At 41.7% G+C, this 27877-nt stretch overlaps 2 protein-coding genes, 1 long non-coding RNA gene and 1 pseudogene across 3 annotated transcripts in view; 2 read left to right on the plus strand and 2 right to left on the minus strand.

Annotated features, from left to right (window-relative positions):
- LOC116661733 overlaps positions 1-27877 on the minus strand; it is a 708679-nt pseudogene that overhangs the window by 409948 nt on the left and 270854 nt on the right.
- Positions 1-27877, plus strand: part of LOC116661734 (trafficking protein particle complex subunit 9-like) — a 167503-nt gene that overhangs the window by 63881 nt on the left and 75745 nt on the right.
- The window catches only part of LOC116661727, a 91933-nt gene that overhangs the window by 36846 nt on the left and 27210 nt on the right, over positions 1-27877 (plus strand). Inside the window, 2 exon segments of the mRNA XM_032474240.1 lie at positions 23320-23465; positions 23823-23949. Of these exon segments, the coding sequence (XP_032330131.1) occupies positions 23434-23465; positions 23823-23949 (159 nt within the window). The 5' untranslated portion in view covers positions 23320-23433.
- On the minus strand, positions 19720-26150 carry LOC116661753. The gene is made up of 3 exons (XR_004317681.1): positions 26140-26150; positions 23117-23122; positions 19720-20186 (listed from the first exon to the last, which is right to left on the minus strand). It is a non-coding gene; the product is annotated as an uncharacterized LOC116661753 (long non-coding RNA).

Here is a 27877-nt window from a genome sequence, read left to right on the forward strand (position 1 = left end):
CGCCCTTTTCCCTTTGAATCCCCACCCCTTATACTCCACTCTACTCTTTTTGATAGTACTTACCACCTTCTGATAAACTTTAACATTTTCAAAAAAAAAAAGAAAAAGATGCTGGTACCACTTCAACGTGGACGAGCCTTGATAACAGCATGTTAAGTGAAAGGAACCAGACACAAACGGCCACATATTGTTGATTTCAGTGATCTGAAATGCCCAGAATAGGCACATGCAGAGGCAGAGAGCAGGTGTTGGTTGCAAGGCGCTGGGTGGAGGAGGGATGGGGAGTGACTACTAGTGGACAGGGGGTTTCTTTTGGGATGATGGAGTGTTCTGGAAATAGATGGTGGTGAGAGCTGCACAACCGTGAGTGTACAGAAGACTGCTTAGCGTTGTCTCTGGGCGTGCGTGTTGTTGGGGCAGCTTTATTTTGTTTTCACCCTGCAATGTGAAGAGTCATCTTGTGCTGAGGCCGTTCTACTCATGTGAGTGGTGAGACTCAGAGACTTTGAAGAGTCATGTTTCTTTTCCCCCTTGCTAAGTGTAGGCAAAATAGATTTAAGCCTGAGAAAGTGCTCAATCTGCAGAAATGTCATTCAGTTTTGCATGGTTTAAAAATCTTGAGAGCTTTTTAATCATTAAGGACAGTCTGTGGGGGGAAATAGCCCGTGAAGCCTGGGTGAGACCTGAAAGAGCCGTGCTTCCCTCCCTGACACGGGTGGGGATTTCACCCCCGTTCAGGCAACGAAGGGCCCAGACGCGTGAGCGGAGTTGACAATCGTGAATATTTACGTGTATCCGCTGCTTCATCTTGGATATTAATTTCAAGCTGAGTCAGTTTGTGGCAGCAGCCTCATCTTACATCAGGAATTTATAGTATCTGCTCTTTGAGGTGAAGACCAGACAGACTTGATTATTTAACAGTCTGTCTTGAATTGATATCACAGATTCCTTTGTCAACAGCAAAACAGCAGAAATACAGACATCCTTTAATGCCTATGTGACCTGAAGCAGGTTTAGTCTCTGTGCACCTGTGGCCTTATTTGTGGGTAGGGAAGATGATAACAATGCTTCCCTCAGAGGGGCTGGTGAGGAGGGAGTGAGAAGCACAAATGGAAGACTTACACAAGATGCTCATGAATGACTGGATTTAATGATCTCAGGCTGGTGAGGCCTCAGGGACAGAGATGTCAGAATAGAGCAGTCCTAGCCAGAGCTCGATCGGTGTTGGCCACTGTGATTATGATCAGTATCACCACTGTGGGTTATGAGGTAGTTCCAAGACTTGGTAATATGAATTCATGAATAATGTTAAAAGACTAGACATCTCAGATCCAGTTTACATAGTTCTCAAGATTTCCTCTGAGAAATGGATGTTTTATTCCCCATCTTAAATCTGAGTTGAGTCTCTAAAAAAATTCTGTATTCCTCCATCTTTTTGCTTTAATTCTCCATTTCTTAAAAAAAAAAAGTTTTTAAATGGAGTTACTGGGGACTGAAGTGAGGGCCTCATGCATGCTAAGCACATACTCTCCCAAATGAGGTATAATCTCCCCCTGAATTTTTTTAAACTTTACTTTCTTAGTATTCAGAGTTTAGAGGCCTCTAATTCTTTTTCTGGAGACTTGTCCATGAACCTGTAAATCTATAATTAATAGACAAAACTTGTTTTATTAAAAAAATCAATAGAATATTCTGCAATCCATCCAAAAGGAAATGCTCATTGACTTAAAATATTTCTCCTTTATGGTGATTTCTACTTTTTGGTCTAGCTTAATTTATTAAAAGCCATCCTCATCATCATAATGACCAAACTCGATGTGAGTGGACACCTACCTAAGGCTAAAATGCTTTCCTCATGTTTTACTTCATAGTAGGTGTTTGAGGGTAGGTATCAGTGTCTCCTTTTTTGCAGCTGAGGGATTGAGAGATGGGGCAGCTTGTCCCAAATCACACGCAGCTGGCGGTGGCTAGCTCGGTGCTGGAACCCAGGCTTCACAGGATGCATTCTTAATTGCTCCTCTAATCAGCCTCCCGTTGAGTGGTTTCCCGAACTCCTGTGAGTCCATAAATGGCCGATTTTAGTGATCTCAGCCTGATGAGGCCTTCAAAGCAGAGACACCAGTGAGAATGTGAGACAGAGTGGCCTAAATTAAAATTGTACATTTTCACAAATGTTTTATTCTCGGCTAATGACTTAAAAAGTTAGTGTTATTTATTCTAGTGTTCTGCAAGCACTAAAAACAAAATATTAAAAATGATTATAATGCAAAAGAAAAGTGAGCTTTGAAAGTCCAACCACTGCTAATGACTCATTGCTTGTTTTTCTCTAGTGGTGCTTATTGAGAGAAAAATTTACAAAGTCTGAATTGGTTTTATGTAGTTTTAGTATGGAAGAAAAAATTGTCAGTGAATATTGAAAGTAAAATCTTGACTCTTTTCTTTCCTGATGATGAATATGTAAGTTGTTTTTTCATGGCTTAAGTACATTTCCTCATTTGTGAAATTTGAGTAATGCTGTTTAACTTGTTTTGACTGTGAGAGTTAGACGCCTTGTATACAAAGCACCAAAGAGGTGCTCAATAAAAAATGTGCTTTCACAATGACAGTTTAGAAGAATCAACTCTGAATACTAAAGAGGGTGGCTTATTTCTGATACATAGTTGATATGTATATATGTGATATATATGAATATGATTTACAGTAATAAGGATTCAGTTGTTTTTTAGTGCAGTATGAAGTTTTGATGAAATCAATGTCATTCTTGTAAGATACAGACTAGTTAAATTGCCTTAAGCAGACGACCTTGAAGATTATTTACACAGAATGTGTATTTTTACAACTCAGAATTCATATTGCCATGTAACCATCCACTAGAACTTTTAAATTTGTAGGAATATGACCAGAACCATTAATTTGGAAAAATCAACATGAAATATTTTCAGGAAATAAGCTTTCTCTGTTGTGATTGAAGAAAATTTTGATTTTTTTCTGTACTCTTAATAGGTTTTAAAATATCAAAACATTGATTTGACATGTCACTTTTTAAATGGAGAGAATAAAGCTCAAGCTGTTTTAATACATAAATTAATGTTTTTGCATTTCAACAAAATGATATGATTTCCTGACTCTTTGGGAAGACTATTTTGCAAGACACTTACATTACCTACTGTTGGAAAAATGCAGAAGTGACTTTTATGAATATAGGCCTAGTACAGATCTGTTGGCATTTGACATAGTGCAAGACATGAGGACTAGGAGAGCTTTGCTGCTGATTGCAAGGAGGACAGATCCCAAGCCTCAGTCTCCCCTCCTGTAAAATGAAGAGGCTGGACTGGATTCTTTCCTCTTCTAAGATGAGTTTCCATATGCCGTTGTCTTTTGTTTATATTCAGGAGTATTATCAATTTCAGATTAAATGCTGAATACCACTCCCTTCCCCGAAGCAGAATTCAGTATATGCTAGATAAGCTTTCAGTTATCTGATTCTTCTTTCTTTCTTTTTTTAAATTTTATTTTATTGAATTATAGTCAGTTTACAATGTTGTGTCCAATTCCAGTGTAGAGCACAATTTTTCACTTATACATGAGCATGCATATATTCGTTGTCACCTTGTTCTTCACTGTGAGCTACCACAAGATCTTGTATATATTTTCTTGTGCTATACAATATAATCTTTTTTATCTATTCTATATATACCTGTCAGTATCTACAAATTTCAAACTCCCCGTCGGTCCCGTCCCACCCCCTTCCTCCCTGGCAACCACAAGTTTGTATTCTATGTCTATGACTCTGTTTCTGTTTTGTATTTATGTTCATTTGTTCCTTTCTTTTCTTTTTTAGATTCCACATATGAGTGATCTCATATGATATTTTTCTTTCTTTCTCTGGCTTACTTCACTTAGAATGACATACTCCAGGGACATCCATGTTGCCACAAATGGCATTATGTTGTCATTTTTATGGCTGAATAGTATTCCATTGTATAAATATACCACCTCTTCTTTATCCAGTCATCTGTCAATGGATATTTAGACTGTTTCCATGTCTTGGTTATTGTAAATAGTGCTGCTATGAACATTGGGGTGCAGGTGTCATTTTGAAGCAGGATTCCGTCTGGATATATGCCCAGGAGTGGGATTCCTGGGTCATAGGAAGTCTATTCCTAGTCTTTTCAGGAGTCTCAATACTGTTTTCCACAGTGGCTGCACCAAACTGCATTCCCACCACAGTGCAGGAGGGTACCCTTTTCCCAACCGCCTCTCCAGCATTTGTCATTTGTGGACTTTTGAATGATGCCCATTCTGACAGGTGTGAGGTGATACTTCATTGTAGTTTTGATTTGCATTTCTCTGATAATTACTTATACTGAGCATTTTTTTCCTATGCTTATTGATCATTCATATGTCTTCATTGGAGAATTGCTTGTTTAGGTCTTCTGCCCATTTTTGGATTGGGTTGTTGTTTTTTTCTTACTAAGTCATATGAGCTGCTTGTATATTCTGGAGATCAAGCCTTTGTCAATTTCATCTTTTACAAACATGTTTTTTCCCATTCTGTAGGTTGTCATTTTGTTTTACTTATGGATTCCTTTGCTGTGCAAAGCCTGTAAAATTAATTAGGTCCCATTTGTTTATTCTTGCTTTTATTTCTATTGCTTGGGTAGACTGCCCTAGGAGAACATTTTTGAGATGTATGTGAGATAATGTTTTGCCTATGTTTACTTCTACGAGGTTTATTGTATCTTCTCTCATGTTGAAGTCTTTAATCCATTTTGAGTTTATTTGATTCTCGTTTCTGATCCTACAGGCAATTTTTTTGTTGCATCTTTCCCGGCAACCTGGAAAGGCTTTTTAGCCATAGGTGGCGCTGTTGCACCTTACAGTCTTAATTTTCCTGTTTGTAAAAGAAGGCTTAAACAACGTTATTTTATTTTGATTTCTTTGCTTAATGCTTCAGGATAGCACAGTGTCCATTGTGTCTATCTACCTGGAAAAATTATTCTACTTAGATCTTAATTTTATTCTGTCATCTCACTGTGAACATTTCAGACTTGCTGTGCAAACAATGGCAAAATCGGACTTTTCTTCCAGTGTTAGAAACCAGTGAGCCGGGATTTTATTAAACAGCTAGAAGCGGCCTCTGGAGCACCTTAAAGCTGAAAAGTGTACTGAGTTCCCTGAGTATTGACCCCACCGCTGTGTGTTAATTGGTGGGAGGTGATTTGGTACATATAGGAAGGGGTGTAGCTTTTTGACTTGGGTTTGCATGCATGCGCTGCCACTGAGCCACGTGAACCCGAGTCAGTTCGTTCTGAGTTTTTCCCTCGTCTGTGTGATGGGGACGCTCATATCTGCTTTGTAGAATTGTGAGAATTAGAAATTATGTAAAGTGTTTAGCACCGTGGGTATCTCAAGAGGGCTCATAAACTTTAGCTCCTGCTTTGTATGAAGCCATCATTTTATAGTCTTTGGCAATTTCTAAGAAATAGCAAAATAAGAAAGCTGGTTTTATGATGAAAGACATTTGAAGAGGTTCCATAGTTCCTATACTCATAATTTAGCATCAGCAGAGTCAGGACCATTACACAGTCACCCTGAACCAACGTTAAGCCACAGAATCTTTTGTTAATTAGTATACGTTGGGGCTTAAGGGGATCCAATAGTTATACACATGTTTTCTCCAGCAGCCAACTGAGAGATGACACAGAAAAGCAGGCAGGCGATTAACATCTCCTTTATTACTGAGGAAGCCATGTTCTCCATGAACTTCAGGGCTGTGGGAAAATGGGTGTCATGGTACTGTGTCCCAGAACTAGAGACTCACCCTGTCCCAGGTAGCTCTGGGCCACAGCGAGCCTTCCCTTGAGAGGATCTGCCCCATCATGCATAGGGCTGTCCTGCCATGGAGCTGAGCATCCCGGGTGCTTCCCGAGAGTGGCTAGCATAGAAAGAAAAGAAGGTTTTCACATGCCCTGCTTGTCTCCCGGATTCACAGCTCACTCTGTTAGTGTGACAAGGGCTAGCTGTGGACCAGTGGTCAGGGGTGTGAAGGGAGAAGCACTCTCCGTGGCCCAGAGGAGTGGGGAGGAGGCATCCCCTCCCGCAGTTTAAACAGGTGGTGGGATGGAACAGAAGGGTGCTCCCCAAGAGTTTATAAAAGGAGAAATAAGGATTTCTTTGGGACTTAGTCTAGCCGGGAAACACTGACGATGATTAGAAGGGAGACTTGTAAATCACTTTAATATTAAGTTAATATTTGTTGAGCACCAAAAGTATGCTAGATTCTTTTCTGAGCATTTTATAGAAAGGAATCCTTCAATCTTCACAACAAGCGAGTAAAGAAGGATTGTTATCCCAGTTTTACAGTGTGGAAATTGAGGCACACAGAGGGTAAGTAAGTTGGCCAAAGTCACAGAGCTAGTAAGTGGCAGAGCTGTGATTTAAACCCTGGCTGTCTGGTTTCCAGGCTCCCAGAGATGGGCTGTGAGTGTTTAGAGGTATCTGCATGCCTGGGTCTCTGTAACTCTGTACATCAGTTACCCCAGAAAAGACAGGGGAAGGAGAGTTACACAGGTGCTCACAGTTGTGTCTCAGCCACTGTCCAGGAGAGTGCACCGTGATTAACGTTGTTTTCCAGGCAGCATGTCTGTTCGTATAACTTTGAGTTAATCTAGAAGCCCTCCCTGCATTGCTTCTATCCATGCTTGCCATATGACCAACTGCCCGTGATTGGGCTGTTGAGGAGATAATGTACTGATGGTTGAACTCTGATATTTCAGTCTGGTACATAGTTTCATGTCTGCTGTTACATTAATATGTTAAACGTCTAGTTTTCTTGCATCAGTTTGGTTAATGTGAGACCAGTCCATTGGAGCCCAGGGATGCTGATGGTATAATTTCTGAGCACGTTGTGGCACTTCTACCCATGCAGACCTGGCTGGAGAATGTCCCCCTTCCTCACTAATTTCTCCCGATAGCAGCGTCCTCTCCCAGCCCTGCACGTGAGCCCGGGAGCTCTCTGAGTAGGCCAGACAGTCAGAGGCAAACTCTAAAAATCAGAAAATGATGAAGTACCTGGAAGTGCGTTTAATAGATGAAAAGGGCTTCCAGGTAGTCCGATGGACTCTTTGAGGCCGTTTGTTGAAAAGCTGTCCACTGTTTGTGGTTAAGCTACTTCTTTGCTGTTGAAAAGTCTGGATTAGATGAAGGGATTTTAAAAAGCAGAAAGGAGTGATTTCATGTGGTCCAACCACACGGGTGAGAAGGGATGGGTGACCGCCTGTGTGAGGCATAGGCAGAGTCTTACAAGCTTCATAAAACAGCTTTAAAAGCTCTGCCCTCTGAGTGCACTTCATTTGGGGTCTAGTTCATCACTGGTCATGCTGAGAGGGCAAATAATTGATGATGGCAGAAAGGACACGGAGGCATCAAAAAGGTCTCAGTCATGTTCCCTGTTTAAAGGATGTGGCACAGTGTAATATATTTCAGCTGGTTATTCACTGAACAGTTTTGAGTGTTTTCTGGGACTCCACAGTCCCCCAAGTTTCCATGCAGCTAAGGGTCCCCTCAGTGCAGCTCTGTCAACGCTTGTCCTGGGGTGACATGTTGTCACAGGGAGCAGGACGGTGAGTGTCCCCGGCTCCTCCGAGCTCCGTCTCCTCATCTGCAGTGCCGGGTTTCTCATCCCTGTCTACTTTGTAGGGTTGCTGAGAATCACACGTGATGGCTGTCAGGTGTGATTTGTGGTTGTCCATGTGTTTGGCATATAGTCAGTATTTGATGGAAACACTTTTTTTTTATTATTATACCTGCGGCTCCTCGATTGCAGTGGTTTTTAGTCTGCATTTTTTTATAACTTTATTCTTATATATAAATAAGCACTTATTTATATTTATTTTTATGGATGCACTGGGGATTGAAGCCAGCACATTATGCATGCTAAGCAGGTGCTCTACAACTGAGTAATACCCATCCTCCTTGTCTGCACTTAAAAATAAACATTGCAATACACAAAATAGTTCTTAAACACCATCATGGGACCTAGTCTCTGTATAGACAATTGAACACGAATGCTATTTCAATAAGAATAAATGTTGGGACATACATTTCTGAATCTGTTAATGTGCTTAAAAACGATCATAGCTAGCGATAAACACGAGTCTTGGATCCGGTACTTCTTAGGGTCTGTTCTGCCATCATGGGAAATTACATTCTACAGAGAAGGCTAATTGGGTCTCGTTGATATTTGGATGGCTTAGCAGAAGATCTAGGCTTTCAAAAGCTGTCCGTTTTATATTTTAAACTAACTACAAAGTTATCTTCTAGAAGTTGGTAGTCCTAAGCTTCTGAAGTGCCCAGTAATTCAGTATGTATGTGTCTGTGTCTGTGTCTGAGTGAATGTGTGTGTGTGATTTCAGGAAGGTAGAAATAAGTTCCATATAGACTTCTGATACATTTCTCCTCCAGTTTAAGTTGTAGGCATATATTTACACAAATAAAATGATATTCTTTTGTCATTTGGCACATTGGTGGGAATACGAGGTTCTCAAACTTGTTTCAGAAGGGTTGGGGAGCATGAGCTTAGAAAATGGGAGGAGAAAGAGGCAGGGAGGCACTTCACACTTTGTGCAGGATATGAGAAACAGTAGTTTTTCTTTTTTTCTTCAAAAGCAAACTGGCACTGAATTGTAACATGCTATTACCCAGAATTGCTTTTCTGATCAGATACAAGTGCCTCCGATTTTTCAAGGCAACATGAATGATGAACTGTGTTTTAGCAGTTATCTTTAAAAGTAGATTTATTTTTCAAGTAAAAGGCTATAGCCTGTTTTTCTTCCAGTGGTACAAGAAGTTCTCATGGATCTAGGTAGATGATCGATTGCTTAGTTTGTTTGGGTTTTCTTTTTTTTAGGTGCTTGTTTCATTGTGGTGTGAATGAATGTTTAAAATTTCTGGATTTTGATCTTTAGAACATGCTGATTTATCAGAACTGTTAAAAACCTGATTGTTCTTTGGTCCTCGTTTGGTGGGGCACCCTATTGATTTCTGTTGTCTGTTAAAGAGGGAAATTCTTCCTCTAGCCTGCAGATCATTAAGTGAATGGTTTGCATTGTGCCTTTAAAATTCATTGAATGCATTGAGCATGTCTGTCCAGTGAATTTTTAATTGACTCATAGTAATGACTTTGCTTTGGTTCTGTGGCTTTTACTCCTCTCCACAAGAATTTGAATTCTCTGTTGCATTTTGTATACGTGTTCTTCACAGGGGAAGAAATTTTGCTTTTTTTAAAGAGGTGGATTTTCCTATCCCCTCTGAATGCCTTCTGTAATTACTACAGCAAAAATCTGTTATTGCAGTGCTTAATTATTACATAAACAATTTTTTGGCTTAATCAGAAACAATGACAAAGAGTGATAATAAAAGATACGAAAACCTTCCTTCCTTGGAAGAATAGAAATCATGTGGTCAGGCTCACGCATGCTTTGTGCCTGACACACTCTCTTGTCATTGTGTATCATGATTCGGAGATGGAATTGTTTCAGGTTTGTAGATTTTTGTTTTAAAATTTGTGTTGAATTCTTTCTCCAGGATGATGTTTCCTGTTGGGTTTGTGGAAAGTGTAGAAGAAGGGAAACAAATGCTTTGTTTTGTTTTCAGGAGGCCTGAGTTGCTGATGAGAAAATAGTTGAGGGTGGGCTGAGGAACACAGAGACACTCCCTCTCCTCCCGGCTGATATCGATGAACAATGAAATCAATTAGGTGTATCGATATTTGACCAATAGAATTCAACGAGCCCAAACTGGCTAGTTATGCCCAATGGAATGTACTGAATACACCTGCAGAGTTAGGTGCTTTACCAAGTAGAAGCAGCTTAGAGCAATCAGAAAAATCAGTCCTATGATGAGATATAAAAAGAATATAATATCTTTTATTTCTGAAGCTTTTCTACGTTAAGTTGTGTAGAGCTAAAATTAAGTTTCACGCACCAGGAGTTAAGAGTGTGAGTGGTTCTGTGGGATCGTTATTCAGGGAGGTGTCTAGATCCTGCTAGAGTGGCTGAAGCTGGCAGGAAAAGACCCAGAGCCAGGATTTGTCATCCCAGGGTGTTCTCCATAATGGTTCCATGTGGGAGCCCATGATTGGGTTAACAAATTATAACAGACCCCAGCCGCCTGTCAACTTTAAGAAGAAAAAACTGTGCTTAGTAACTGCTTTGCAAGCAGGGGCCTGTGCATCCTCACTCCTGTCTTCTTGCCTTAAAAAGCAGAGACAATGTTTGCTTGCATAGTTGAGGTTTTAGATAGCACTCTGCTCATTGCAAAGCAAGGACCCAGGCCCTCAGCTATAAACGCTGGGCTTGTGTGCTGTTAGATAGTCTATTATCCCCAAAACAAGGACCTGGCTGGTCTGCTGGTCTGCTTTGTAATTCACATATCTAAAAAATGTATCTTGTCCCCTCACCCCATGACTTCCCTAAAGATACACTAAGCCTTTGTACTCATTGTGGATTCTACAATCTCTATCTCATTCTGCCTTTCCCCAAGTTCCTGCTTACTATCACACACCTGTTAATGACTTTTTCCTTTGATTATACACAATAAATATGAGAGCATTTGACAGGCTCATGGAGTTGGCTCCCTACTCCCTTTCACTCTGTTAACTTTTTCCACAGAGTCTTGAGTAATTCATTCCATGTCGGTACGACTTCTGCCAGCCAGAACCCACAGCTCCAGGTGAGAAGGATGCAGGCTTTATCACTCCTAACCGAGGGAGAGACAGAAGAGTATTGTGATCTGCTCCCCCGTGGTCCCTTCCTGTCCCAGGGCCACTCCAGTTCACCTGCAGCCTTCTGGCCTCTGCTCACAGGGCCTCTGTCCCAGGACTGACCGCAGCCTATTCTTCCTTGTCAACATTTCCTGTGCCTTTCAGAAGTTGGTCTCTTCTCTGCAGTTCAACCCTGGCAGATATGATGGTGGTCAGCGTGCTGGTGGGCAGTCCCTTGGGGATTGCCAGGAGCCATGCTGATTCTCCTGAGTCTCTCATTCTGGGTTACAGAACTGTCGAGCACCGGAGGAAACCCATTCACGTGAGGCCAGCACAGCATTGCATCACTTTCATTTTATTTTTGAATTTTCAGTGTAGAAATTATTTGTAGCAAACTGTTCCAGATTTTCGGCCGCCTGCTTTCCTCACCACCTTTTCCTTGCTGGCTCTGGTGCTTGTTTTAAGAACCAGGTTTCTTCTCTGGTCATTTGTAGCAGCTGGGCTCGCCGAATCCTTGATCTGCATTTGAAGCAGAGTGCTTCTTCGTGATGTCAAACTGATTTCCCTTGTCATTTCTGAATATTTCGTGTACACTCAGCAACTGTTTCAAGTGAAATGCTCTTGTCCAATTTCGGTTAACTCACATTTGCTGATCTGCTGCTTTCATGCTGAGAGCAGTTTCGTCTTCCTGTAATAAAAGTTAGCAATTTGTATTTACTATGGGAAGGCACTGCCCCAAGGTGCTTTTGTTCTTAACAGTTTTAATACAGCTCACCGATTAAAATGTACTGCGGTTTTTACTCTATGCCGAGAATTGTGCATCCCAATCAATCTTAGAACATTTTCATCCCCCCAACTGGAAGCCCCGTACCCATAAACAGTCATTCCCATCTTCCCCATCCTCCCCCAGCCCCAGGCAGCCACTCTTCTCTCTCTGTGGATTTGCCTGTGCTGGAGATTTCATGTAAATCGAGTCACTTCATGTAAATGGGACCGTCTATTGTGACTGAATTCTTTCACACTGAGTAACGTTTTCAATGTTTGTCCAAGTTTGTCCACGTTGTGGCCTGTCTCAGTACTCCTTGCTTTGCTATTGCTGAATAATATTCCACTGTATGGCTGGGTCCCTCTGTTTACCCATTCATCACATGATAGATATTTGGGTTGTTTCTGCTTTTTGGCTGTGATGAATAATCTTGCCATAAACATTCCTGTAGGAATTTTTATGGGGACATTTGCTTTCAGTTCTCTTACGTGTGTCCCCAGGAAGAAGAATTGCTGGGTCATTCAGAAACCAAATGTTCAACTCTCTGAGGACCTGCCAGGCTGTTTTCCAAAGTGGCCACACTATGTTACATCCTCACCAGCAGCTGCTGTGAGCTCCGCTTCCTCTGTGTCCTCATTAGTGCATGTTACTCTTTTTTTGATTATAACCTATTGTAGTGAGTGTGAAGCAGTTTCTCCTAGTGGTCTTGACTTGGTTTCCTTTACAGCTAATAATATTGAACATCTTTTCATTGTGCTTATTGGCCATTTTTACATTTTCCTTTAAAAATATCTTTTTAGATCCTTTATTCATTTTTTAATTGACTTGCTTTTTACTGTTGAGTTGTTGGACCTTTTTTTTTATCTTGGAAATACTAATTCCTTATCAGATAAATGATTTGAAAAAATTTTCTCCTGTGTGTTGTTTTTTCACTTTCTGGATGGTATCCTTTGAAGCAAAGTTTTAAATTTTGATGAACTCCAATTTATCTCTGTTTTCTTTGTTCCTTGTGCTTTTGGGGTCATATTTAGGATATGAGGTATTTTATTTAAACTTTTATATATAAAATAACTGAATTCTTAGGACCGTTCTAGAAGATGGGTGCTGTTGTTGTCCCGAGTCTATGGATGAGGAGACTGAGATGCAGAAAATTTCCCTGAATATCAGTGTCACAGCTACCTAGTGGTGCTGTGGGCTTTCAGACCCTCTTGTTTGTCCCCAGCATCTGTGCTCTTCAACACCATGCTCTACTCCTTCCTGGAATCGTTAATGAAAGTCTTTCCTTCTTTGATTTCTTGTTAGTTTTTTTCTCATTGGGGACCTCATCTTCTCATTTTCCTTGCAGAGCTCAGTGTAGGTTAATTTTAGGTCTCATGTAGGCAGAAGCATTGCTACCAGTTAACTATTTTACTACTCACTTTGCAGTGATGGCTGTTGCTAATTGATCTAATCAAGTCATGCTTAAGTCTTTCCTGCTCATGACACTAAAAACAGAGTCATGACTTACAGAATGCTCAAAGAAGAAGGTACTTGATTGGTTTTAATTTGCTAACCAATCAAATTAAAACCCCAGTGTTGACATAGATTATAAGCCCTCCAGAATAGGGTCATTGTCTTCCTTGTGTTTCACTTATTTGGTCACAGTGTCTGGATAGTGCCTTGCTGTCCAGCAGTATTGTTAGGTTACAGTGCTTGTGAATCATTGTAAGGAAAGAATTTTGACAACAGACTGTGTTGTTCATTTCACAAGGGAAAAGATAATATAAAAATACTGCTCAGATCTATTTTAAAATTAAGCTTGGAATTTTGAGGAGAGTTCGAGGAACCATACAAAGATATTTTTCACTGATTATAGATGTATCTTCGACACATTATGGTTACATAGCAGACTAACTTATCAACTAGATTTGACAAGAGGGGTGTATTATTGATTATTTGTTTTAGTTGAAATATTCTACCTGGGATAAAGTAATCAGTGCCCATAAATGAACAAATGTAACTTTGTACTTCTATGCAACATGGGAGCAGACTTCATACATTTATGTATAATATATGTGGGTGTGTGTTTTAAACTGTCTTTCAGTGTTTTTATAGATTTTCAGCAATGTTCTACCTTTAGAATTCTTCTAAGAAAATCACCCCCGTATCTAGTCCAGTTTGTACTGTGTATCCTGTCTTATGCATGTAATCCCACTGTCCCCTCAGTGAGGAATTTCCTCTCGTACTGAGTTAGTAGCAGAGCTACAGGGACTGGGATTTCTAGGCCTTTGCTCTCCATGGGTTTGCAGTTGGCTGTCAATCACGAATTTCCCTTTCTTGGGTTTTCAATGTTCAGTTAGAATTTTTGAAACTAACTATTAATATGTTGCACCAGGCTCCCTAGAAACTTGATGTGTTTGTGCATTCCAGTTTTCAATTTATGAAAAATGTAAATGCACTCTTGTTTTTAAGTAGACATTTTTCACTAGATATTTGTTTACCTCTTTATAGTTAATTTTTTTCCCCAATGAATGAATAGGTATGCATGTTTTAAAAGATACATTACTTTCTATTTTTCTTATTGTAACAGTTATATTATTGTAGAGAATTTACAAAATAAGGATAAACACAGTAAATAAGTTAAAAATGGCCTGTAATCTCCTCACCTGGGGATACAGGTGTAAGTTTTGAAATTGAGAATTACAAGTCCTCTCACGTTGTTCTACTTTTACAAGATCGCTTTGGTTACTGAGTCCCTCGAATTACCATATGAATTGTAGCAGCAGCTAGTCACTTTCTGCCGAGGAGCCCGCTGGGATTGTGATCGAGGACCACATTGAATATACGGATCGCTCTGGGGGGCACTACCATTCCAAGAGCACTGTCTTCTGATACAGGAATGTGCGTGGTGCGTCTGTCCAGGTATTTAGGTCTACTTTAATTTTTTTAACAATGCTTTCAGTTTACAGAGTATTATTTTACTTAATTTTTTGCCTTTATACGGAGGACAATTGTGTAAGGCACTGTGATCAGAATTGTATTTGAGCCCCGTCCCTTGCTGCCGCCATGGTCTCTGCGCTCTTGCTTCACCCTCTGTACAATCTTGCACAAAATAGGACCTCAGTAACTCTCTCTTGAATGAATGATTATATGATTGTTGGATGATGCTTGAGAGTCCTTGTGATGATTTTCTTTCCCAACCTATCCCCACTTCTTAACTATGCCCTTTCTCTTGTTAAACTCCAGCCTGGGTTTCAGCCTGCCTGTGGCATTGATTTTCCCTGTCTGTAGACTCTTCCTTTCACTGGTTCATGATAATGTTACATGTGGGCTGATGGAAACTTGCTAGATGTCAAGAAAGAGCAAATCCATTGTATGCTAGTATTTTTAGAGTGTGGTAATCTTTTATCGATTGAAATTAAATCAGGCTAACCCCCTGAGCCCTCCCGTGAGCTCCTTTCGCCTTCCTACACGTGATACTGCTCTGGTTGCTGCATGTGCCCTTCCCCCAGCCTTGGTTTTGGAGTTGAGTAAGTCACCATCAGTGGAGCCCTCTCTAAAAGAAGAAGAGAACATTTGCTCCTTCTCCCTGGTTGGGGACTTGGATGAGATGAGGTACCAGATAAAGAATGGAGCCCCACCTCATTCTGACCCCCGCTCTTTCTGTTCCTTTCTCCAGGGGAAAAGAGTACAATTCAACAGTATAAAGATTGATTGTGAGCTAATGAGATAGACAAGACAACCGAACATTTATTAAATATCCTTTCATGCCAGAAACAAATGTATTATACACACAAAAAGCACATAAAGCACGGTAGTACTGTGGTTACAATCGTGGGTCCGAGTTCGAGTCCTGCTCTGGAGTGACTAGTCCTGTGAGATGGAGAACTGGTAGGTCGGCTTAGCCTCTCCCGGACTTGTTTTCTGTCCTGCAGAGACGGGGCTCGCTAGGCGTCCCCCCCCGTAGAGGCGCTGTGGAGTGTAAATGACGCACATGGGCAGCCCGAGTACAGCTGCTCGTTCCTCGTAAGTACAGGATAGCATAGCTTTTGCGGTGACGGCTTTATGACCGCCCCGTGTAGACTCTCAGTGCTCCAAAGGGATGCCTTGTGGTTTGGAGGTGGGATTCTCACTTCTGTAAATACCCAAGGATTGTGTTATTGGGCCCTTTCTGATTTGAATCTATTCTTTAGAAAGTACATATTGTAGATTTTTTTTCAAGCATGCATGATTTTTTCTTTTAATATTTATAGTTCTACCCTCTCATGTCTTGGTGTGATATTTCATATAATGTAGGAAACAATCCTAAGCCACCTGCCTCTTCACAATTCTCCGTGGTGGTTTTCCTTCCTGACTAGAAGAGGGTTTTGCATAGGAAATTTACTTTGTTCCCCTTTTCTTGGAGTCTCTCTGTCAGTCTGCCCATCTCTCACCTGTCCAACTGTACATTTATCTACCCACATCATTCTTCTGACTTGTTCCAAGAAGCATTTTAGGCAGCTTACAGAAGAACAGATACCAAGAAAACAGATGAGAAAATGGGGCCAAGTTCAGACAGTGAGGCTAGGAGGCGAGCCTGTGTGAGGGTTGCAGGCGTGAGACACACGCGTCTGCCCTGTGACTTATAAGATCGACAGCAAGTGTGTGCCTGAGGCGCCCAGCAGACACAGGGAAACAGGGTTTGTGGGAGATGCTCACTGGCTGTGAAATAAATAAGTGGCTTAGGAGAAGCCCAGCCTTTCCAGCTGCTAAGGCTTAGAAGAATATTTTGGGTGTCTTCCAAAATCAGAGTATTGCATCGTTTCATTTGTCACAGTTCTACGTGTCGTTGGTTACATTCTATACCTGGAAATTTCTCCAAAACTGCTTCCCACGTAAGTCCCATGGCTCGGGAATGGAGTGGTTCTGCTCATTGATGGCTGTTGGCCACAAACAGAAAAGGACAGCCTCAAAGGAGACTGGGACTTTTCAGTCATGTTTTGTCAGTGCTGTTGACTTCAGAAAATGCTTTCACAGTTTCTCTCCATCTGAGGTGGCAGCGTGCTCTCTTACCAGCATCAGGAGCTCAGTGCCACTGCATGGTGGGTGCTGACTGAACTGCCGTCAAGACAGGTGAACTGGTCACTGCAGGCGTGGTGATTTCACGTAGAGCATTTCATGTTCTTAAATAGAAATTTTCAACAGGAAGTAAATTCACTGAGTTAATTAACGTTTAATAAATATGATGCTTTTTGAAAAGACAATTATAGGCACATTATAAGCTGTGAAGGATTTAAAAACGGTTTCATTACTTAAATTTCAGGAGGGAAGATGCACAGTTTATCTTATTTATGCCTCTCTTTTAAAGTAACAAAGAAACAAGACAGAAAAGGCAGGGGATGATTTCTGTTCTTCCTCTCGGCTTGCAGGTGCCCTCACCTCCAGTGGCATCCATCCAGACACCAGCACTGACACTGGCCGTGCTCAGAACTGCCTCAGCCCTGAAGACACAACTGACAAATAGAAGGGGGCCACGCCCTGTTACAGCAGGTGCTCTCACTTTGTGGGTCCTTACGTAACTGCGCGGTGTTAATCAGGATAGCCCGTTCTACATTGTGTGACGCTGCTGCCGTGTCTCCTAGTTACTTGTTTCTGTAAGTACTCGTGTATTATTCTCCAATGTGCTTTACTACACATCTAAAAATGCTTTTTTCAGATGAAAAATAATGTGTATTTAATATAATAATTCTGAAAAAAGGGACAAAAGAGGCTATCCTGGTCCCACTACTTAGAGATAATAAATAGCACTTTAACATCTATTTTCTGTTCTTTTCGTCAGTGTGTATCACCTCTGTCATAAAAACCAGCGAGCACTCTGTGCCTGTTTACTGTGTGGAGACCTCCATTTTCCATTCGGCTTATTACGTGTTTTTCTACAATATTCTATCTCCCCTGGCATGATTTTTAATGACCAGTATAGCATTCTGCCTTGTGGATGCATCGTCCATTTTACTTCGGACTTAAATAAACTTTTAAATTCGAAGTATACTTAACTGAAATACTGAAAAGAAAACAGCGGTGGTACAGAAAGGCCCCTACCTCCCTTCCCCTTAATTCCTGTGAGTAAAAGCTGTTGACAATGTGGTGTATATATTTCATGACCTTTTTGCCTATGACATATATATATATACACAAACACACACAAACACACACACACATAAATATGAGAAATTTATGTATATATGTGTGTGTATATGCTTTATTGAAAAATGAGACCATACTGTAAGTTTTTCTGCAGCTCACTTTATTCACTCAGGGGTGTATCATAGACGTCCTCCCACTGCAGACTCACCCGGTCCTTTCAGATAGAGTGGAGGGGTCTTCTGATGTGCAGGTGCGGTCTCTTGTGCAAGAACACCTTTGGTGGGAGAGTGCTGTGGACATGGCCCTGGACCACGCCGAAACGCCGGCTCCCTCAGGGCCCGCAGCTCGCCGTGATTTACCGCATCATTGTCTTGATGGTGGACACTTAGATTTTCTCCATTTTCCACTGTCAGAAAAGATGTTGCACTGGCATCATTCTTGTACAGACATTCCTGTGATCTTGTATGAGTATTCCTTTAGTTAAGGCTTCTGGAAATTTAGTCCCTGGATGTGACATTTACATTCATCACAGGCTCCTTTCAAGTGACTCTAGAAATTCCTTCTCCAGTGGGGAATGAAAAGATGTAGAATTACTTATGTAACCAATTCTCTATCACTGGATATGATTTCACTTCAGCTTTTCTTCCCACCATTGTAAACAGTGCTGTGTAAATGCCCTGATGAGTACATCTTTTTGAGCTGATTTCTTTTTTTCTAAAGGAAACGATTCCTAGAAGTGGAGTTGAGTCAGTGTGTATGCACGTTTTTTAGAGTTTACATATTCATTGAAATGTCATCCTCCAAAAAGTTCGCTCACAGTTTGTTCTCCCACAGATGGACACTAGCTAGAATAACTTTTACAAATATTTGCCACTATGATGAGCAAAAGTGCTTTTTCAATATTTTAGCTTGCATTTGATTACCAGTGAGGTACTGAGCATTTTTCACTCATTAGCCATTTGACTTTTTAAAAATGAATGATCCCTTTTGTTCTTTGCACACAGTTAAGTGAGGGAGCTTCTTGTTGCTTTGTGACAGCTCTTTGTATGTTATGAACATTAACTTCTTGTCTTCAGCAACACGTGTCACAGAGCTTTTTCTTGTCATTTCTTGCCTTTCATTTTGTTCAGTAGGTTTTATATTTTCGTTGTGGCCCAAAATATTCTTAAGATAGTAAATGTCTTCCTTATGGGTTTTATACTTGGCATTATTCTTAGAAATACTTTCTTATAATGGAATAAATCTCTTCTGTAGGTTTTTTAATCTCTAAGATGGAGATGATAATACTACTTGTTATAGTGAGGGTAAGTTGAGTTAATATGAGCAAAGTGTTGTATTTACTGTTACTATTACTTTTTAATATTTATATCACTGTCTGTAATTTTTCTTGTGGTCATTATGACAGGAATAGAATTTATTCTTTCCAGGTGAGTCTCTGATTGTCCCAGGACAATTATTGAATTCATATTTTTCTCTTTGATTTGAAATCCCACAAAATACTTCTGTACACTAGAGTCTATTTTTGAGCTCGTGGTTCCTTTCTGTCAATCTTCCTTACTTATTCCAACACCATATCTTACATATTGTAAAAATTTATTTAATAATTGACAGTCTGATTTGTTTTTGATTCTTTTCTTCCATCCCAAATTTTCTTAGCCAGTATTATCACTTTATTATTCCTGAAGAATTCAAAAATATTTTGCTCAAGTTAAAAAAAATCAGATAAGAGTTTTCATGGGATTTTTTACTAAGTTTTGAATTATTTTTAGGATAACCTATATCTTTACAAAACTGCTTTCCTCCATGCAATATGTTGATGTCTCTACATTTACACCTCTTATTTTACCCTTCAGCACAGTCCTGTAGATTTCTTCATTTAGAACATGGGCAAAATTTTTGAGTTCATCCCAGATTATTGTTTATGTTTTTGTTAATTTTGTAAGTGAGAATTGTTTGCTATTGTATTTTCTAACTGCTTAAAACTGACACTTAGAAAGGCAGATTCGGTTTGTAAATACTCACTTTGTAACTTGTCATTTAAAATTGGAAGTATTAAATACTTGCTCCAGAATCCTTTCTATTCTGTTTTTAAAAATTTGTTTCCAAGATTATCAAAATGGTCATAGCTAAGTAGTATAGGTGGGGAGAGAGATGGAGAGAGGTAGTGTGGCTCATGTACAAACTGTGAGCAGTTTCATGGCTGCCTTTAGGCTGGAGAAGCCCCAGAAGAGCCCAGGTTAGACCAGGGGTGGCTTTGTATGCACTTGAAAGCCAGCTTTCCGGCCTTTATGGTGAAGCCTGGTGGGCGTGGCAGGTAGATGATCAAGGTCTGATGAAGGTCATTGGCTGCACAGAGTGCTGTGTCTGTGAGAACTGGAGACCATCACCATGGGAAACGCTTGGTGCCAGGAACACTGCAGGGGAGCTGGGGAGCCTGTGTGTTAAGGATTTTCCAGTCCTGGGAGTGGGAAGATCAGACTCTGCATTCAGATCTGAGTTTGAATTCATCCTCTCTTGTTTACTGGTCCTCTGACTTTTGTCAAGTTATATACCCTCTTTGAACTCCTGTTTTCTTGTCTCTCAAAACAGGAGAATTACAGCCTGCTGCTAGAGTGTTTGTTCAGGGTAAATGATTTGTGTCTATAAGATTCCATGTACAGTCACAAGCTCAGTGAGAAATAGGCTGTCGCTTCTTCTGCAACTCGGTGCTCGACAAGACATCGGGGGAAAGCCAGTCCCTAAATTGTATGTGACGCAAGTAGGAACAAAATTAATGTTTTGCCTTTCCCTAGCAGTATTCTTACTCCTTTGCTTCATTTACCTCTTTCCTCCTTTCCTTTCCCCTCCTCCACCAAAAGAGCTTGAGTCTGTCTCAGAACACTAGATCCAAATTATTTTAAAGGTTGGCTCATCCCCTTGAAATGACAGTGACATAAAAAAATCTATTCACATCCCAGAATTAATTGTATTTGATTTATACACACACACACACACACACACACACACACACACATACATATCAGGCTACCTCCCACTTGCTGAGGGAGAAGGACCACTTTTTCTGAGTTTTCATTCACTGAGCGTGAGAGCAAAGTCTCTTAAGCAGACTTTCTCCTGCTTCATGCATGGTATTTTATTGGATTTCTCTGTGGCCATAGAATTATTCTCCTATTAGAAGAGAGGAAGTGGAGACATAGACATTCTGCTGAGACATCGGTGTCATCATATTTGAGTTGGAAAGGACTTAAGACAGCATAGAGTCGTAACTTTTTATGGGTGAGAATCCATGATGGTGTAACTTGGACAAGAACCTGGGTCTTCTGCCATCGTGTCCACGTGGATGAAGAGGCAACTGGTTGGGGATGGCAGGGATCCTTCTTGCTTGAGTTCCAGGGTCTTGCTAGTTTTCATTGCTCAGCTGCCTTTAGTTTATGTCCATGTGCCCTCTCATGGGAAGGTCACTCTGTCCTGATAGATTGAGTTTCTTATCAGCAAAAAGCTCTGGACCCACTCACATTGCCCAGAGTTTTTCTGCTGACCTGCTGACACTTTATGTAAATGAGACCTAAGAAAACTGCTGGATATAAAACCCTTATTTTTATCATTTGCCCTCGAATTCCATAGGAAATGGGTGCTGTCTCAGGCTGTCTAAGGCTAGATCTGAACAAAGATAGGGTGATAGGTTGTGCTGCTGGACCATCACAAGTGGAATGGGATTTCCACCTTAGTTTTTAGAATCAGGCAGACGAGTTCAAATCTTGCCTTTACCAGTTAATAGCTTTGTGACCTTGAGGAAGAAAGTTTACTTTTTTGTGTCCAATTTTCTTTATCTGTAAATAAGTTCAGTATTTATTTTAGGGTTTTTGTTTTAGAATTGAATGAGCTAATTCCCTCATTTATACCTAAAATACTGATTGCGTGGTTCTATGCTGGTGCCTTGGTAGTTGATTACTAAGGGAGTTGGCAATGAGAATGGGGGTGGGGGACCCCTGGATCATAGAGCTTATATTCCAGGATATGCTTGTAAAAGACTGGATGTGCAGTGGGTTTTTAGTAAATGTCTATTCTTTTCCTAATCCCCATTGATTGTATATATATATTTATACTAATATATGAACTTTTTTGTTGCAATTTAAATCTCTTTGTAGTATTTAAAATATGTAGCTATAACAAAAATACGTGAAATAAAATGATTTGATTTTTATTTTCCTTTCAATAATGAAAACAAAAGAAAATAGAAAAGAAAAAGTTTTGTAGGACTAGAAATAATTTTATTTCCATGGAATCAAGCCTCTATATTAAGTTTTTTGGTTTTGTTGTTAAACGGCATGTAAAATTAATAGGTTGTGACTTCAGTGTTGATAGCTAGGTGAGTTTCTTGTTATTGTTGTCTTTGATGAATTATTTTCACTAGATCATAAATGATGTGCATGCTACATATTGGAAATGAGGAAGAAGTGGAGACATACTAACTCCAATGTATTTTGTTACCGAGTCCAAACTCGTTCTGCTTGCCACATGACAGGCCAATAAATTGGGAGATGAGGTGTTGGGTCAAGGAATAGTGACTTTATTTGAAAAGCTGGCAGACCCAGAAGATGTCAGACTGATGTCCTGGAGAGCCCTCTTCCCCAAGTCAGAATTCAGTCTCCTTTTATAGTGCAAAGGGGAGGGGGTGTGGTTGGTTGTTGCAAACTTCTTGCTGTACGAATTGTTTGTCCTTGGTATCCTTTGTCCTTGCAGCTGTCCATGTGGGTCAAATCATGATGCCCCTGTAAAACCTTCCAACAAAACAAAGGTTATTCTCTATTTTGCAACTTGAAACTCTCTACATAAGTGCAGAAGAGCTAACGTCCTTAAAGATCAGAGCCCGGAGAATAGGCTCTCCTGTATATTTCAGGCTAATGGCAACTTTCTTTCACAAAAGGTGCAGAGCTAGCAAGTCTGAGCCTAGAAAACAGGGCAAAGGATTAAAGCCAAAGGAACAGATCCAACACGGAGTCAGATTTCTTCTTTCCTATTACAATTTCTTTTTCCATCTCATAAATAATTTTAGTAAGAAACATAAGCAATTTTGTATTTTTGCTTCTTAATAACCGATAAGTGGGCTGACTACATTTTTGTGAGCAGGGATGCTGTGCGGGCCTTGGGGTCTCAGCAAACTCTTGTTGAGGGTGGTTGACCCTGCAACATGTCTAATGCCCCCAGGAGTGTTGGTGAGGGTCCCCCCAGCCTGGGGCTCTATTCAGGAAACAGCGTATGGGCATTGACCTCTGGAGACCTCTTTTTCGGCTGCAGGAAATTTTTTCAGATACTGTGATTGAAAAATCACTCCAGCTGGGGATAATTTGGGAAAAAAGGAAGAGGAAAAGTGTTTGGAGTAGAGTAGAAGAGAAATGCAGAAGATCAGGGAGCCTGGGGGCTTGGCAGCTGGGCCTAGGGAGAGAGGGTAACAGAGGTGGGGAGAGGCCCGGTTCCGGAACCAGCTCCTGCACCTGTCCCCGCACCAAAGCCACACAGCTTTTAATTGGCCTGGGCCACTCTCCCGGCTGGATGTCACCCTGGGCAGAACCTTGAGAACTGAAGTTGAGGGGTGGGCAGCACTCACCTAGGGGGTCACTGAGGACTTTGATCAAGTCCACAGTGCCTTTTCTGATCATGTGTCTTCACTTGCCCTTTATCTCAGGATCTGAGGAGCAGGAGCAAGGTACTCAGGGAGAGATCCAGGAAGACATCCGACTGTGTTAAAAGAGGACAGACACAGTGACACGAGGAGCGAAGACACTTGCAGCAAAGTAAAATGACTTCACAACTACTGCATCAGGGCTGCAGGTGTGAGAGAGCCTAAGCCTGTCTCAGAGTGCAGGGGACAAGCGGAAAGGAATGGCAAAATTTCCACTGACAATTTAAATTTTGTTAAATAGCCTGCTACTGTTGGTTGTATCACTTGAATGAATGCAGGTGTGTTTCTGTGGGCATTTATAGGTTCACTCAACCCCACCAGCCCCTCTTGCCCCCATCAGGGGTGGGTTTTCTCAAGCACAGTGCCCCTCCTGCTTTGGGGGGCCACGCTGCGGGTCCTCGCCTGGGGCCGGGCTGCTGCAGGGCACTGAGTCCCCGAGGCGCGGCCTGCGAAACACGACAGGAACACCTCTGCTCTTGACTGAGGGCCTCCTTTTCCCCCTGCAGTGTTAGAATGCCGGTGACTCAGTTAGAAGCGTGCATCCAAGCGGTTCTTCCTTGTCATCACCATCTGGAAGCGGAACCTGAATCTTCTGAATTTCTCCAGAATGTGGTTTACAATCACCTTCGACAAGTGGTTGTGTGTCCTCTTACAAGTGGAGGTTTTACTGCCGTTTTCCTGGAACTTACTCACCACTAGTCCATCTGATTTTTCTGTGCTAGGATTCAGTATGGCCTGCTAAAAATTCTGCAGTCAGATCTTGAAACCCTGATGAAGAGGATTATTTTATTTTTTATATGATAGTCTTTTACTTTCAAAATTCAGAATTTTCTGTTCTTTCACTTTTTAGGGTGGATTTGGAGAAACAACTTTGCTCTTACTGTCCTTGCGACCTGTTGCTTTATGCCTCTAACCCGTCTTCTGTCACTTTTTAGGCGGTTCTATTCGTGACCCTGTCCAGGTTGTTCATATTATAAAACATAAAGTCTGTGAAAGTACAGTTCCTTTTATTCTGAAAGCATTCCACAGATACCACTGAAATCTGGGTGTGGTTTTAAGAAGACAGAAGTATTAGAACATGTACTTGCAGGTTGCTAGTGCAAAATCCCCAAATCAAAAGTCTAGTTAAATATCTAACATCTTTCTAATCTACCTTGGATTTGTATGGATAAGTGAAGCAGTTTGCTAAGAACTCAAGACCAGGGTTAGAATACAGGCTTGTGTAGCTCAGCAGGTCCTCCAGAGGTGATGCTCTGCCAGAGGGTGGGGCTGAGGGGAGAGGGCGGGTCCTCCCCTCCCTGAGCTGATAGTTTCATGGCAAAGACCTTCACCAGGTGAAGAACTTGGAGTTTCTTCTAAGAACAGTGGGTTTGAAAAGAGTCTTAAAAGCATGGGAGTGACAGAATCCCATTTGTGTCAAGTAGGGAAAAGTGGCTGGGGGGCCACTGGGAGACTCATGATTCCATGTGGGAAGTATTTGTGGCTTCCACCTGAGAAGTGGGACGGTCAGTGGGAAAAAGCGAACAGATTGAAGTCATGTTAGATGGTAAAATGAAAGGATGAATGATGTCTGTGTGGGTAGGATGGAGTAAGGCCAGGGTTTTTGGGTGGATTAATACGGTAAATGATGGTCCTGCTGTGCTCTGAGGAGGGGAAGCTGCAGAGGGAGTTCTGGGGGAAAACTGATGAGTTCAGCTGTGGGTAAAATGAAAGGCTGTTAGATGTGTGGTCTGGGAGTTCAGGTGAGAGCCAGTAGTGGGTAGGGGGCAGGGGAGAGAGACCTTCAAATCATTTTATCTTGTGAATATACAAAAAAGTGTGAGTAATACACTTATGCCTCTATATTCTGGATTTAAAACCCATTAACATTTTGCTATATTGACTGCAGAGGTTCTTAATTCTTTTAATACAAATAAAATAAATAGAAGCAAAATAGTGGAGTTAATGAAAATCTTAGAGTTGACGTGTGTCCTTGTATGTATTTTGATACCTCATCTGTTTATAACCATAATCTATTAAAAGTTAAGTAGTTTAGCATAAGAGTTAAACAGAGGGACGTGACACACTGTTGGGGGTTGAAGCTGATCTTCTCGGGCAAATTATGTCGCCTCTCTGTGCCTTAGATCCATCTTCTGTGACTTCCCCCGGGCCCCTCATCACAGCTGATTTCCTAGATTAGAAGTTGGGAGGGAGGCTGCTGTAGGGAGAGAGAAGTGGCAACTGCCACGGACCCTGACGAGAGAGACAAAAACAGATTAAAGCCGATAAACTGAGTACAAACAAATACCCTCCAAAGAGAAAGAATCCCAAAGTCTTTTGAGCCACTTAGCGTAAGGGAAACAAAACCACGTGGACCCAAACTTCTTGAGTATGTGAGTATTGTGGGTGGAAATGTGTCATCAGAATAGATTTGAGAAAAGGCGATTTGGTTTCCCTTGATGTTTCCGGTAAGGATGGACAGCAGAAGGGAAAACCCCCCGCTTCAAAGTGAAAGCTGCTATTTTGTGTGAAACTGACCAAAGGTTGGAAACCAGTCATCATCAGTGCTGGCAAGTGAACAGCCTTCTGGATTGGGTGGGGCACCTACTGTGACTTCCTGGTGACCTGCTGGGTAGGGGCTGGGAGATGGGCAGTAGTTCTGCCTGGTGACCCGGGCATAAACCTGGGCTCTGAAGCTGCTGGTCTGACTAGCAGAACTGGGCACAAGCATTCTTAATGGGGCAGCTCGGGATGTGGCCTGGGACACCTGCCATGCTGAGGGCGAGAGGAAGGCTCCCTTGAGGGGGTGTCCTGCAGAGAGTGGAAAAATCCACCTGCAGGGACGGAAGAGCCTCTGAGCAGGGTGCCGGATACACAGGCATGACTGGCCTGAGCACGGAGGGTTCGGTGAGCCGGAAGTCATACAGTGGCCGGAGCAGCCTTTTTCCTGAGAAACTGGAGGGAAAAGATGTTGAAAAGGCAGCCTGCGGACAGACCCTGTGGTGGGTTATCAGTGACCGGAAAGGACTGGTCAGGCAGGCACGAGAGAACCCTGTGAGCATCCCAGATGGGGCGTCACGCTGAAGGGAGGAGCAGAGTTATAGACTTTGCCACTTATTAGCTGTGTGACTTTGAGCAAGATCACCCCACCTCTCTATATATATCTTCATCTGTAAAGTGACAGAGTGACAAGCTCGTGTCATCAGAAGGCTTAGTTTAGCTCTGATCCTCTGTGTCCAGTACTGTCAGTGCTGCCCTGCAAGGTTCTGCAGCGGCTGCTCTTACCCTGAGATGGGAGGGCGTAGAGGGACATTGTAGCACACGAAGGCAGGAGGGGGGTGCTTTAAAAACAGACATGTAGCCGCCTGCAGCTGCAGACCTGCAGGCAGTTTGATTGATGGTTCTGGAGAGGACTTTGGAGGCCTTAGCATCGTCTTAAGACTTGCTTTCCCTTGGGGACCCGGATTGCCTTTGCAGATTAATGTTGAAGATTTGAGCTTCTGGAAAAGCTGCTTTCAGAGATGGGTATATATGTAACATATCGTCTAAAATAAAATGCTTTTATTTAATGTGTGGGACTTTGCAGCTGTTGGGAACAGCTCTTTTGGCCTGGTCACGGAGGACACTAAGGGTCAGCAGAGCATGCGGGAGGGCAAGAAGCTCGCAGTGCTGCTGCGGGGTGTTCTCCCCAGTAGGGCGCTCTGCTGAGTTGACTCTTCTCTGAGTTTGGTTGCCAGATGAGCAGACAGCAAATTATTGAGTTCTGGTGGGATTGTATAATGACAGGAAGAAAGAGGGACCCGTAGTTTTCTGGACTAGGACAAGCATTTTGTTCTTAATCCAGTGTGTTTCATTGCGGATTTGATGAGTTGTGTCTGTTCTGGATCTGATTTGGGCTAATCTGTATATTTGGAAAGGAACCGAGATGGAATTATTGCAGACACCTTGTTCTTTAATGAGTCCTGTGCAAACATAAACACGGATGAAGCATACGTTTGAATTTAGTGGTGTAGGGAAGGGTTTCTGCACATTACAGGTGAAGGCAAGGCAGAATTCCTCTTCTTTGTGGGCAGGGAATTGGGTCCACCTGTTTTTTCTGTAACGGCTTCTGAGAGCAGTTTATGGTAATTAACCAGCATTGACAAATGGTGGCACACATTGCATTTAAGAGCTGGCCGGCTGCAAACTTGTGTATTGGACAGGTGGATTTCACAGAGAAGTGATGAGGTAGATGGGAGAGAGAAGGAGCACAGGCATGGGCACCCCAGCTTCAGGTTTAAATCGGCATTTCCACACCATAGGAATTTGGAATAGAATGTAACCTCACTTAGCCTGTTGGTGAATCAGTAAAATGGGCATGATAATATTCACTTCTTCCTGGGTTTGTTGTAAGTTGTGTCGACTGAAATAAATGTGCAGCATAAAAGTTAAGAGTTAAGTTTTATTCGGTGAGAGGACTCCAGCGGGGATGACAGCCTCTCAGATTGCTCTGAGGGACTGTTCCAAAGACGTAGGGGAGGAGCTAAGATATATAGGAGCTTTACAACAAAGACCAGGTAGTTGGAACAATAAAAGATTGCTT

This window comes from Camelus ferus, chromosome 36, assembly GCF_009834535.1.
Source record: "Camelus ferus isolate YT-003-E chromosome 36, BCGSAC_Cfer_1.0, whole genome shotgun sequence".
Lineage (NCBI taxonomy): Eukaryota > Metazoa > Chordata > Mammalia > Artiodactyla > Camelidae > Camelus > Camelus ferus.